Source organism: Bos indicus x Bos taurus, chromosome 21, assembly GCF_003369695.1.
Source record: "Bos indicus x Bos taurus breed Angus x Brahman F1 hybrid chromosome 21, Bos_hybrid_MaternalHap_v2.0, whole genome shotgun sequence".
In the NCBI taxonomy this organism is placed as follows: Eukaryota; Metazoa; Chordata; class Mammalia; order Artiodactyla; family Bovidae; genus Bos; species Bos indicus x Bos taurus.
The window spans coordinates 31,169,863-31,183,919 of NC_040096.1; the positions used below are offsets into that span (position 1 = coordinate 31,169,863).

Below are 14,057 nucleotides of genomic sequence, written 5' to 3' on the forward strand. Positions count from 1 at the left end.
ACACATTCACTGGTCCTTTAAATTTCTTTGCAAAATTCTCTCATTTACTTCTCTCCACCTTAAATATCTATAAATCAATTTTAAATTGTTTTATTACATAAATAACATGTTCAATAAAACTATTTCAGAAAATATAAACGGAAAGAAAACTGAAACTGCTTGAAAAGTCACCACTGTTAACATTTTAGTATATCCTTCCAGACATATACACACAACTAGATTTAATGGGTGCATATTATTTCATTCTGAGGATAGATAAAAACTTTTCTTAGGTTGGCCAAAAAATTCATTCGGATTTTCCATCCCAGCTTTCCAAAATCTGAACGAAAGTTTTGGTCATCCTAATAGACCCAGTTCTAATCACGTGGTCCTTCCTCGCATTTTGCTATCATAAAGAGAGCTGGGGGACTTCACTGTGGTCCACTGGTTAGGAGTCCACTCTGCAATGCAGGGGACATGGGTTTGGTCCCCGGTCAGGGAACTATGATCCCATGTGCTGCCGAGCAACTAAGCCCTAGAGCTGCAACAACCGAACCAGGGTGCATGGGAACCCACAGACCACAGCTAGAGACGCCGTGCGCTTCGGCAAAAGAGCCACACGACGCAACGAAGATCCTGCGTGCTGCAACTAAAGCCAGACAAGCCAAATAAATATTAAAAAGTAAACGAATAAAGTAAAAAGAGCTGGGATAAATACTTTAACCAAGTCTTTGTTATTTCATCAGTAAGTAGCTCCAAAAGAGAAGAATGTTCATTTAAAAAAATAGGATAGCAATAACAATACTATTGCCACACCTAAGAAACTAAACAATAATTCCATAATATCATCAAATATTAAATGTTCAAACTTCTCCAATTGGCTCATAAATGTTTGATGTTTTTAGTAACCACTTGGGTAACTACACCTTGATTATGTGCCTAAGTAGCTCTTTAGGATAAATGCTTAGATATGAAAAATTACTGGGTCAAAGGTATGTTATACCTAGATCGAGAAAGATATTCTCACTCAGTAGCCTTAAACAGTCCAAAAGAACATTTTGTAAGAATGTGTCTGGGGATGGAATAAGGAAGGAATCTTTTTGTTTGAAGCTTTCATTTGCTGATGACAGAGGCAAGATAATGCTCTGAAAGGTTTCTAGGGATTTACTATAATAAACCCCAGGCTGATTTCCCTGCTGCCTCCTTTCATCAGCGTCAGTGGGGTCAGGAGTTCTTCCCATTAGATTAATTAGCTTCTCCAGAGGAGCATGTGCCCCTCCTCAAGAGCCAGGTGGTCTTTCTGAAAAAGCTGGCAGTTCTCACTCAGAATCTATCTGTAGAACCCATTATCTTCCTAACAGGAAGATCTGTATTTCACTCCATTGACATTTCTGTGCCACCCTGCCCTCTCAATGTGAAGTTATTTGCTGTTTTATATTTGTCGAAATTTATATTTAGGGCTTGCCTGGTGGCTCACATGGTAAAGAATCTGCTTGCAATGTGGGAGACCTGGGTTCGATCCCTGGTTGGGAAGATCCCCTGGAGAAGGGTATGGCAACCCACCTGGAGAATCCCCAAGAACAGAGGGACCTGGTGGGCTACAGTCCATGGGGTCGTGAAGAGTCGGACACAACTTAGTGACTAAGCACAGCACAAATTTATGTTTATAATTTACATATAAGCTGAAGTGTAGTGGAAACAGCTAGACAGATCTGGATTCAGGTTTACTGCGTCACCCTGGGGCTTCCCTGGTGGCTCAGAGGGTAAAGAATCTGTCTGCAACACAGGAGACCTGGGTTTGATCCCTAGATCGGGAAGATCTCATGGAGAAGGAAATGGCAACCCACTCCAGTATTCTTGCCTGGAGAATTCCATGGACAGAGGAGCCTGGTGGGCTACAGCCCATGGGGTCGCAAACAGTCAGACACCACTGAGAGACTAACACACTTGGGCAAATTACTTTCCTTTTCTAAAATTCAGTTATTTGGAAGCATAATGATAGTTTCCTCAGCCTGCCACAAGGATGAAGTAACTTGGCTACTTCAATAGATATTTGTTTAATGAGTGAGTATTTGCTTACTAGATTCTTAGGTTTTTTTTTTGTTGTTGTTGTTGTTTATTTGCTTTTAGCTAGAAGAAATCTTAGTGCTGCTGCTGCTAAGTCGCTTCAGTCGTGTCTGACTCTGTGCAACCCCATGGACAGCAGCCCACCAGGCTCCTCTGTCCACGGGATTCTCTAGGCAAGAATACTGGAGTGGGTTGCCATTTCCTTCTCCAATGTATGCATGCATGCTAAGTCGCTTCAGTCGTGTCCAACTCTGTGCGACCCTATGGACAGCAGCCCGCCAGGCTCCTCTGTCCACGGGATTCTCTAGGCAAGAATACTGGAGTGGGTTGCCATTTCCTTCTCTAATCTTGGTGCACATCCTTTTTATTTTAGAAAAAAGAAAACTAAGTTCAGAGAAAATGTGACATTTGGTCTTTCAGTCATTCGTTTAACAAACATTTATTAAGCACTGAGTCTGTGTCAGGCACCAAATATATGATAATTAGCAACAGATGGCTGCTGCTTACAAGGGTAAAGAAGGATAGACAAGTTTTAAAAAGCACTAGACTGAGCTAATACATGGTATTACAGAATTGTCTAGCGCTATGTTGCTCAATATGGTAGACACTAGCTCTGTGTGGCTATTTAAATTGAAGTTAACTTGTAATTCAATTAAATCAAAGTAAATTACAGTTTCTGAATCACATCAATCATTTTTCAAGTGCCCAATGGCCACATACGGCCAGCGGCTACTGTATTGGACAGGGCAAATACAGAACACTTCCACCACTGCAGAAAGTTCTATGGGATAGGGCTACTTCTGACTTTCTCCCCAGAATAACATTCATATGCATATATACTTCAAATTCATACAATTTCAGGGTGTTTGCACCTTGGTCTGATAGCCTCTCACCATACAGGTAAGAGATGGGCATTGGTAACTAAAACTCAAAGATAGGAGTTTTACTATAAGCCAGAGCCCAAACTTGTGAAAATTTCAGCTTAGGACAGTTTCTGGCTGAGCTGGCTGCAGCAGAATAATGAGTCACTTGTTCACCTCAACAGGGATGGGCTCCATTTCCTGTGCCTCGTGGGGAGCCCTGTGGTTGTCTGGGGTTATGTGGCCACAGGCTGATGTGTACACACTTCAGACATTGGGAGAAGAAGAGAGGTTCTCACAGCTTCCCTGAGATTTCAGTGAAACTAGATAATTTCTCTCACAATTTACCTGCAGTCTCTTTAACTGAAGGTGTTTCAAGGCTTTCGCTTCCAGTAGGCCGTGTTCACTTTGTGATCACTTACTGCATGCTTTCTATGTCCCAAGGATTAGGCTATAGACAGGAAGATGTTTCAGACAAGAAGTTCACAATCTAGTACAGGAGACAAACGCAGAACCAGCTAGTCATAACCAAAGCAACACCAGTGAAATAAGTACTGGAACAGACAAGTGTGTTAGTCACTCCGTCGAGTCCGACTCTTTGTGACCCCATGGACTAGAGCCCACCAGGCTCCTCTGTCCGTGGGAATCTCCAGGCAAGAATACTGGAGTGCATTGCCATGCCCTTTTCCAGGAGACTGGAACAGGCAAGGTACTGTGAAATTGGAGAAAGGGAGAGACTAAATTCAATTCAGGGAACTAGGGAAGGCTTGATAAAGGCATTTGAGAGCAGCCCTACAGATATTCCCTGGAGAAGGGAACGGGAACCCACTCCAGTATTCTTGCCTGGAGAATCCCATGGACAGAGGAGCCTGGTGGGCCAGAGTCCATGGGGTCACAAAGAGTCGGGCATGACTGTGTGATTACCACTTTCTACGTTAAAGAGAGTAGCATGGAATATGCTGTCACTGGGAATTACTCCACATTCAAATTCTAGGAGTTTGCAAGTCTTCTGTACAGGTTGTGACTTATCCCACTCTTTATTTCATATTGCACTTGCTCTGTCTCCCTGGAGACTTTCCTCTTCTTCTCAGGGTCCTTCACGCACATCCAGGTGGGACTCCACGGTTAAGAGTTTTCAGCCCATTTTTGTCAACACTACCTGTCCTCTGTATTTATCTGTCTTGTCTGTTCCCAAACTTGCCTTGTTGTAATCAAGGTCATTTATTCAGCATAAGGTTTCTCACCAACTCTCTACTCTCTCAACATTTCTTTGTGTCTTCCCCAATTCTCTCTCCCGCCCCCAGCCTCTTTGAAGGGGTGATTCTTTTCCACACATAACTCATCCCATCCTTTCCCTCCTCTTCCAGAATCTAGTGCTACATCTTATTGCCTCTTATGTCTTCAGGTTTCATTGCTTATAATCGGCTCTCTCCTTAGGGGCAGATCCAGGTGTTGTAGGGCCTGAAGCTTATTCAATCTTGGGAGCTTTCTTCAAGAAAAAGAACACAAAATTACAAATATCAACTAAAAAACAAAGGTTAATATTTATTTAGAAGGGGCCTGTGCCTGTGTAAGGGGCCCTGAAGTTTGAGGGACACAGTAATTCCACTTCTGTTCATACTCTAATAAAAACAGTGTGTGCATGCTGAGTCACTTCAGTTGTGCCCAACTCTTTGTGACCTTATGGACCACAGCCCACCAGGCTCCTTGGTCCATGGAATTCTCCAAGCAAGAATACTGGAGTGGGTTGCCATGGCCTCCTCCAGGGGATCTTCCCTACCCAGGGTTCCAACCTGCATCTCTTATGTCTCCTGCACTGGCAGGCAGGTTCTTTACCACTAGCGCCACCTGGGAAGCCCCATATCAGCTCTAAGATCTAGCAGTTCTACCTCAGATACGTCCCTAGAACAGTATAGTCTTTTCCATGCCCACTGCCATTTCTGTTTCAGTGCTTCTCATTGTTGACTTGGGCCAATCCAAAAGACTCTGTTGTTTGGAGCTGGAGAATGTCTGAGTTTGATGTGACTTGACCCATGGAATTAATGGCATGCCAGATCTAGATCTGGGTTTCCTGCCTCTTCTTCATGGCTACCTTATAGTTTTAAACCCACTGTGATCTATTTTGTGTACTAATGCCAAATTAATCTTCTGAAAAGTGATGACTCTCATTAAATGAAACTGTAGTCGTTCTGGAACGGTATTAGGATTTCAAGATCTGGGCTCAAATAGCATCTCAGCTTTATCTTCCTTTTGGTCCCTTCCTGTACTATACAATCAGCTGGTCTCTTGGATGTTCTCTGAGAATGGCTGTACTTTTATCCAAATAATTTCTAGAATTAAATTCTTCCTTCTCTGATATGTCATTTGTTGTTGTTCAGTCGCTCAGTTGTGTATGACTCTTTGTGACCCCATGGACTACAGCACACCAGGCTTCCCTGTCCTTCACTGTCTCCCAGAATTTGCTCAAACTCATGTCCATTGAATCAGTGATACCATCTGTCCATCTCATCCTCTGTCACCCACTTCTCCTCCTGCCCTCAATCTTTCCCAGCATCAGTGTCTTTTCCAATGAGTCAGCTCTTTGCTTCAGGTGGCCAAAGTATTGGAGCTTCAGCATCAGTCCTTCCAATGAATATTCGGAGTTGATTTCCTTTAGGATTGACTGGTTTGAGCTCCTTGCTGTTCAAGGAACTCTCAAGAGTTTTCTCCAGCACCACAGTTTGAAAGCATCAATTCTTCAGCACTCAGCCTTCTTCATGGTCCAACTCTCACATCCATATATGACTACTGGAAAAACCATAGCTTTGACTATACAGACCTTCCTTGGCAAAATGATATCTCTGCTTTTTAATATACTGTCTAGGTTTGTCACAGCTTTTCTTCCAAGGAGCAACTGTTTTTTAATTTCATGGCTGCAGTCACCGTCCATGGTGATTTTGGAGACCAAGAAAATAAAGTCTGTCACTGTTTCCATTTTTTCCCCATCTATCTGCCTTGAAGTGATAGGACCAGATGCCGTGATATTTGTTTTTTGAATGTTGAGTTTTAAGCCAGTTTTTTCACTCTCCTCTTTCACCATCATCAAGAGGCTCTTTAGTTCCTCTTCATTTTCCACCATAAAGAAATCTTATGATATTTCTCCTGGCAATCTTGATTTTAGCTTGAGCTTCATCCAGCCTAGCATTTCTCATGTTATACTCTACATATAAGTTAAATAAGCAGGGTGATGATACACAGCCTTGACATACTCCTTTCCTAATTCTGAACCTGTCCGTTGTTCCATGTACAGTTCTAACTGTTGCTTCTTGACCTGCATACAGGTTTCTCAGGAGGCAGGTAAGGTGATCTGGTATTCCCATCTCTTCAAGAATTTTCTCCAGTTTTTATCATCCACACAGTCAAAGGCTTTAGTGTGGTCAATGAAGCGGAAGTAGATGTTTTTCTGGAATTCCCTTGCTTTTTCTATGATCCAGCAGATGTTGTGCTCTGATGTTGTCTTTATTTATGAGTATGTAGTAGACACTGTGGTAGTAGACACTCTCCAGTATCTGTTTCATCCCAAATGAGTGGAAGGCCAGTGAGAGATCCCATCCATTTAAAACTCTGATTGGTTTAGGGGTAGGCTTTTGATACATTTCTGGCCAATGACACAGAAGAGAAGCCAGTGGGTATATTCTTGGAAAAGTCCCACGTCTTGGAAGAAGACATGGAAGAAACAGCCCTTTCTGATTTGGATATTCTTGTGTCTGGTAACCTGAAAGAACACTTCCAGCCACCTTGCTCTCAGCTTGACAAGGGAAACAGTCTGGGCTCTTGATATCACTGAAGATGCTCAAAAAATGATTGTTAAATTTCACAATCATTTTTTTCGGGTCTGCTGTGTTCCAGGAGAAGGCAATGGCAACCCACTCCAGTACTCTTGCCTGGAAACTCCCACGGACAGAGGAGCCTGGTAGGCTGCAGTCCATGGGGTCTCGAAGAGTCAGACACGACTGAGTGACTTCACTTTCACTTTTCACTTTCATGCATTGGAGAAGGAAATGGCAATCCACTCCAGTGTTCTTGCCTGGAGCATCCCAAGGGTGGAGGAGCCTGGTAGGCTTCTGTCTATGGGGTCGCACAGAGTTGGACACGACTGAAGTGACTTAGCAGCAGCAGCAGCAGCAGCTGTGTTCCAAGCCCTAAAAGGGCTAGAAATATAAGTAGCTGAAACTCCAGTACTTTGGCCATCTCATGCAGAGTTGACTCATTGGAAAAGACTCTGATGCTCGGAGGATTGGGGGCAGGAGGAGAAGGGGATGACAGAGGATGAGATGGCTGGATGGCATCACTGACTCCATGGACGTGAGTCTGAGTGAACTCCGGGAGTTGGTGATGGACAGGGAGGCCTGGCATGCTGCAATTCATGGGGTCGCAAAGAGTCGGGCACGACTGAGTGACTGAACTGATGGATAGTTCCTGAATTCAAGAAACTTAAAGTCTAGCATTGGAAAAAAAAACACTGTATCCTGGAGCAAATAACAAAAAACTGACTTAAAATGGCCTGGACAATAAGGAAATATATTACTTCACACAATAAGAGGTCCAGAATCAGGGCAGGCACTAGGATTGGTTGATTAAAGCTTCTTCTGTGACGTCTTATGACTTCTCTTCTGTGTCATTGACCAGAAATGTGTCACAAGCCTGCCCCTTAACCTATTACAGGAAAATGGATAGGATCCCTCATTGGATTTCCAGTCATCTGGGATGGAATGCATATTGTGGAGTCAACTTAATTAGGGTTTCCCTGGTGGCTCAGTGGTAAAAAATCTGCCTGTCAATGCAAGAGCCGTGGGTTTGATCCCTGGGTCAAGAAGATCCCCTGGAGGAGGAAATGGCAATCCATTCCAGTATTATTGCCTGCAAAATCCCATGTGGCAGGTTAGAGTCCATGGGGATGTGTGTGTGTGTATTTCTGAGATATAAAAGTGTTTACAATTTATAAAGCTTTCTATTTTCTCATAGCAATTTAGAGATAAAATAAAGCTTAGAGAGATTAAATAACTTATTCAGGGAATTTTATTTCTCAAAGTTATACAAAGTTCTGAACAGTTTGTTCCTCTTTGTCTCAAATCCTTGTCTGTGACTACCATGCTTATTAGGAGTAACAGAGACTGAAGAAAAAAGCAGCAGCAAGCTACATGTGTGCCTAACCCAGCAATAATGCCAGTGCTAGTTATTTCTGGCTCAGAGTTTGGCACTGGAATCCATTCTTCTTTCTCTCAGTCCCAGTTCATAATGGTGCCCATAGTTCCAGGGCCAGGAATCCCCATAAATAAAACACTTTATATGCAGAGGTATTTTCCTGAGAAGATGGATCATAGCTTTTATTATATTCTCAGAGTGGTCTGTGAACCACTGGAAGGCTAAGAAACAATATAACATGATTCACTATTACAGAAGTAAATGAAAATAAAAACTTTAAATATGTTCCCCATTCAGTGGACTTACTACCTCCTTGTGTGTTTCTGTATTTTTAAAACTTTTTATTAAATTCCTTTATTTTGTATTGAAGTATAGCTGATTAATGGGCTTCCCTGGTGGCTCAGAAGGTGAAGAATTCCCATGCAATGTGCGAGACCTGGGTTTGATTCCTGGGTTGGGAAGATCCCCTGGAGGAGAGCATGGCAACCCACTCCAGTATTCTTGCCTGGAGAGTCCCCATGGACAGAGGAGCCTGATAGGCTACAGTCCATGGGGTCACAAAGAGTCAGACATGACTGAAATGACTAAACACACACACATAGCTGATTAATAATGTTGTGATAATTGTAAGTGGACAGCAAAGGGAGTCAGCCATCATAACACATGTATCCATCCTTCCCCAGACTCCATCCCATCCAGGCTTCCACATAACATTGAGCAGAGTTCCCTGGGCCACACAGCAGATCCTTGTTGGTTTTAAATATAGCAGTGTATACCTGTCCATCCCAAACTCCCTAATCCTTCCCCTGGGGAACCATAAGTTTGTTCTCTAAGTCTGTGTGTCTGTTCCTGTTCTGTAAATAAGTTTGTATCATATCTTTTTATGTTGTCCTGCATTTCGTTATCTGAAGGACAAGTAGATCAGGGACCACTTGTAGATCATGGAGGAGTAGACATTTAGGCACCGGAGAAGGCTTAGGTACCTCTAGTTAAGACCAGTGCAAACAAGAGGGAGAGGACATGTGTATACCTATGGTTGATTCATATTGATATAGGGCAGAAACCAACACAATATTGTAAAACAACTATTCTCCAATTAAAAATAAATTTTTTTTTAAAAGTGCAAAAGGAAATGCAGAGCAACTTGCTGGAAAATTATTAAGACTTTCAAAATGTCTATAGCAGGGCATTAAACCTAACACAAGGCCCTTCTAACTAGGAGACTTATGCAACTACAGGTTGCATGCTCATGAAACTGGCGCTGCTTCTAGTGCATATCACTAAACACACTAAATACACTATTAATTAATTACCTGCCCAATTATGTTATATTCCTTTGGACTACCATGCAGCCCTCCATCCATTTCGGGAGCAATTGAGAATATGCCAGGGATTGTGTTAAGTGCTGAGGATTCCAGATAGGAGCATTCATTCAGTAACACTGAGTGTCTATTATATAAAAGGCCTCATTCTAGGTCCTGGGACTATGGCTCTGGATAAGACATTCACGTTGGGGAAAACAACGAATAAACAGGAAAAATATCAGATAGTGAAAAGTGTCTAGCAAAAAATTAACATAGGATGGTATGATACAGGGTGACTAGAAGGCTATTTTAGATTAGGTGTTCAGGAAGGCCCTGAGCTAAGACTTCACTGAAAATAGGCCAGCCCTGCCTCCATGGGAGGTGGAGAGAGTTATCTTAAGCTCGAGACAGGAAAGAGGGAGAGAAAAATGAATGCCAGAGTGAACAGAGGTAGTGGGTACGGAAAGGATGAAATTGCGAGAGGTGGGAGGGAGCAGCTGGCAGGGACCAAATTACCATCATCGGTAAAAGGATTGTGTGAGAGCAAAGGAGTGGGCAGAGTCCGGAGAGAAGGTCCTGGCAGGAACTCAGGCTAGATAGAGAAGTGGTGGTTAGGTGACTAGGATGAGAGTAGCGGAGATGAAGCTAAGTGGGCCGATTTGGGTCCGGAGTGCTGTCTGCAGCCTCCTATCTGGGAGGGCCCCGGGCTGGGTCAGGTGAGTGGGTGGCCCGCTCAGAGCCTCGCGGAGCCCCGCCCCTAGGGACCGGCGCGTGGCCGCTGCCCCGCCGACGTGGCCGGCGCAATAGGCCGGGCACGTGTCTGATCCCAGGCTGGGGGACAGGGGCGCGCGGGGGTCTCCGGGTCCTTCTGGTGATTAGGGGCCGGGGCACCAGCTGGCCTAACCCTGGCGTCCGTGGTCGCGAGCAGAGGAGATGGGCCGAGGGGAAGGGGGCTGGGTCACAGGGAGGAGGGGGCGGCCAGGCGGGCGCGCGCCTCAGCCGCGCGCACGCGCCGAAACGGGGGCGCGCAGGAGTGCCGGGGAGGAGAGGGGAGGGGAGGGGAGGAGAGGGGAGGGGAGGGGAGGAGAGGGGAGGGGAGGGGAGGAGAGGGGAGGGGAGGGGGGGGAGAGGGGAGAGGGGAGGGGAGGGGAAGAGAGGGGAGAGGAGGGGAGGGGAAGAGCAGGGAGAGGAGGGGAGGGGAAGAGAGGGGAGAGGAGAGGGGAGGGGGCGGGGTGGGGGCAGCCCTTTCCCAGGCGGTAGCGGGGGTGGTGTAGCTGTTGCCCTTTTAAGCCACGGGGCCGCCGCCTCCTGCCGGTGGAGTCAGTTACAAAGGGAGCAGCCGCCCAGGCCGCCGCAGCACCGCTCGTTGAGGCCTCGGCGTCTCTCGCCATTTTCCAGCCCCGATCCGACGCGGGCCGCGGCGGCGAGGAGAGGCGGAGCCGCGAGAGCGCGGCCCGGGCCGGCCCCGCGGGGCGGTCGCGGCCGTGACGGCGGCTCCGGGCCCGGCTCCCCTTCCGCACCCCTCCCGCCGGAGATGAGGGGAAGATGTCCGTATCAGGGCTCAAGGCCGAGCTGAAGTTCCTGGCGTCCATCTTCGACAAGAACCACGAGCGATTCCGCATCGTCAGCTGGAAGCTGGACGAACTGCATTGCCAGTTCCTGGTGCCGCCACCGGCGCCGCCGGGCAGCCCGCACTCCCCGCCGCCGCCGCTCACACTCCACTGCAACATCACGGTGAGGCGCCCAGCCGCTGCCCCTCAGGGCCGGGCCGGGGAGGAGAGGGGCGCCCCGAGTGCTCGGACAAAGGGGAGGCTGCCCCGGAGAGGCCCCTCGGACCCTGGGCGGGGCGGGGCGGGTCCGCCCCTTTTCCCGGTGAGGGGCCCGACTGGGGCCCCGCCGGGACTGCGCGCGGCTGGGGTGGGAGGAGGCGGACGGCGCGGTTCTCCGGCTTTCCCGGCAGGGCTGGGTTTGGGGCTGCTGGCCCCTCGCGGCCCCGGTCGCCGCACCTCGAGGCGGCCGAGTCCTCGCTGGGTCGCCATGGCCGCCCACAGCCAGGGGCCTGCCCCCGGGGGCCGCGGCCCGCGGGTCGGCTGTTGTGTGAGCCCCGGCGGGGCAGGCGAAAGGCCCTCAAGTTTGAACGCGTCCTTCTCCAGTCAGGTTTCCCTGGTTCCGTCTGTTCCCCCAATTATTTTTTAAGTTTGGGTTTAAGGAGAAACTAACATTGAAAACTGACGCGTTTGTCGGGGGAAAGTTTAGAATGCAGCCTCTGGCGCTGTTTGAATGATCCCATTCCCGCTGGCCTGGCTCCGCGCTAACGCGTTCCGAAGGCGCGTTGGACCTTGGATGCGGCAGGTGTTCTGGGGGGATGTTTGTGTAGCCCCTCCTGTGGTAAATCGGGAGTAGGGGAAAGGAGATCCGTGCCCAAATCTACTGCCAGGAAGATCGTTTTTATGTCTCAAGTCGGAAAGATCCTTTAAAGCTCTCTCATTTGCTTCGTCGGAAAGCTCGTGATAAACCTGTAAAAAAAAAGTTAAATAAGTTTCCTCATAAAAGTGTATGATGAGGATGTTCATTGTGAAGTTGACCTACGGTATCGGTTCCAAACTGCGGGATGTGCCGCTTATTATAACCGGAGTCAAGGTGGTGGTTTCATGTTCCTCTGTGAATACGGTTAAAGCTGACTCTAGCGTCGTTAAATTCCCTTTGGTTAAGTTAGTAGGTAAGTCCTACAGCGTACCTGGTGCTCCGGAGTCTGCAAAGGCCTTGAGGTTATGATAATATTAAAATAGTTTTCAGAATACCGGGGAGCAGGTGTATATTAAAAAAAAATAAAGAGCTGTACTGAGATGTTCTCTTCTAGGCGCTGGTTTCGCAAAAATGGGTAGAGCAGTCCCTGCTTTCAGAGCTCAGGCTTCTTGAGGGAAGAGTTTTACACAACAAAGTGATCAAGTTCTAAGGTATGCTCGCGAAAGCCAAAGAGAGTAATTAACTTTGACTTTGGTTGGGGGCAGGGGGCGCTTCAGAAAGGGCCTTGAGGAGAGGCGGATTTGTGGAGTTGGGTTTTCACAGGTGAGTCGAATTTTGGAAGGGAGCCAAAGGGCATTTCAGGCAGAGGAAACTCCATCCGGAAAAAGACACCACAGCTTTGAAAATGTGGTTGGCTTAGGAATAGAGACGTTATAATGAGACTTGAGAAGCCCAGGATATAGGCGGGTGAAGGAGAACATTTTCCAAGAATGGAAAACAGGAAGTAGTCGTGAGCACAAAGTAGGTGATAATAAAGAGACTGGCTGATCTGAATGATGATTATTCTGGCACAAGTTGAAGTATGGCCCGGATAAAGTAGGGCTGGTTTAAATGACAAACTGAACTTGTAGGCTCCTGGGGAGGCGCAAGCTCAGGTAAATGGGAAGATGTGTTTACCATCCAGGACTAGGAGTAGTTCTCTGTAGTGGGTGGCATTAGGAAACGTGTGTGTGGTTTTGGTTATTCTAGTGGGGGTGGGATGGTGGTGTTGCTGTGCTGAGCTGGCATTTAAGTGGCAGGGGTACAGGGATGCCAAGTGTAATATTCAGGCAGTCTGCCAGACAGAATTATCCCACTTCAAGTGCCAGCAGTGCCCTATTGAGAACCATATTGGAGGCTGATGGAGTCAGCTGCACACAAAGCTACTGAATGATGACATGGATTAGGGAGTAGACCACAAAGTGAGAGATGCCGGGCAAAAGGAGGACTTGGTGGGGACTAGGATAATGGTACCATTAATACAGACTACTCAGACTGAGGTGTCAGTGAATTATGACACATTATCGGAAGATAATTATCATTGTAGATGCTGTGTTAATAACATTGTTATGGAGAAACATCAAACATATTCAAGAAGTTTAGTAGCATGGAGAACTTCCGTGTATCCAGCCTCAACAGTGATAAACTTTTGGCCAATCTTATTTCATCTCTGCCCCACCTTGGATTATTTTGAAGCAGATTCCAGACATAGCACTTCATCTGTAAATATTTTGGTGTATATCTCTAAAAGATAAAGACTGTTTAGGCATGGCTTAGTGTTTAGATAAAATCAATACAGTTTGCTCTTGTCGATACCATTTTCTTAGAGGGGAAAGAGCAAGGAAAGAGTGGGGCTGGATTTCAAATGCCAGAATTTGTCTACTGTGTTTGATTTGCTATTATCTAAAAAGTTTTAGCTGTTAAAAATAAAAATGTACTGTTTGATCTGTTTAAAAAAAAATCTTTTCCTCTTATTCCCAAATATTCATTGAGTTCTTGCCAGGCCCTGTCTTCTCCATGCTTACCAAGAAGCATCCTTAGGCACTTGCTATAATGTGTGAGTGAATGGTACCTCATTAGTTGTTTCTTACACACATGCATGTCAATTTGAGTAATCCTCTAAAGATATGGTGCCCCCTTTTTCTTTCAGGCTTCTGCATCAGCAGTTTTCCGTGTGTGGAATGTGCCCGTTTCCCCAACTCATTCTGTCTTGACATGTCTGACCATCCCCAAGGCTCCCTAGTCATACAGTGTATCTGTTTCCCTTCCTGCCTCCTATAGTCCTTAACTGCTGCTTTGGTTATGTTTTCTTACATTCTGTTATAATACAGTGGTGGGTTTTTTGGAAAGTCTTTTTCATGGTGGCAGGGAAGACTAT

General features: G+C 46.3%; 1 protein-coding gene across 2 annotated transcripts in view; it reads left to right on the forward strand.

Moving 5' to 3' along the window:
- Positions 1-10,646: 10,646 nt before the first annotated feature.
- The window catches only part of UBE2Q2 (ubiquitin conjugating enzyme E2 Q2), a 62,553-nt gene continuing 59,142 nt past the window's right edge, over positions 10,647-14,057 (forward strand). The window contains exon 1 of one of the 2 annotated variants that reach the window (XM_027521508.1): positions 10,647-11,128. In XM_027521508.1, the coding sequence (XP_027377309.1) occupies positions 10,940-11,128 (189 nt within the window). In that variant the 5' untranslated portion in view covers positions 10,647-10,939. The remainder of the gene's footprint in view (positions 11,129-14,057) is intronic. The other variant, XM_027521507.1, reaches the window with a different exon arrangement.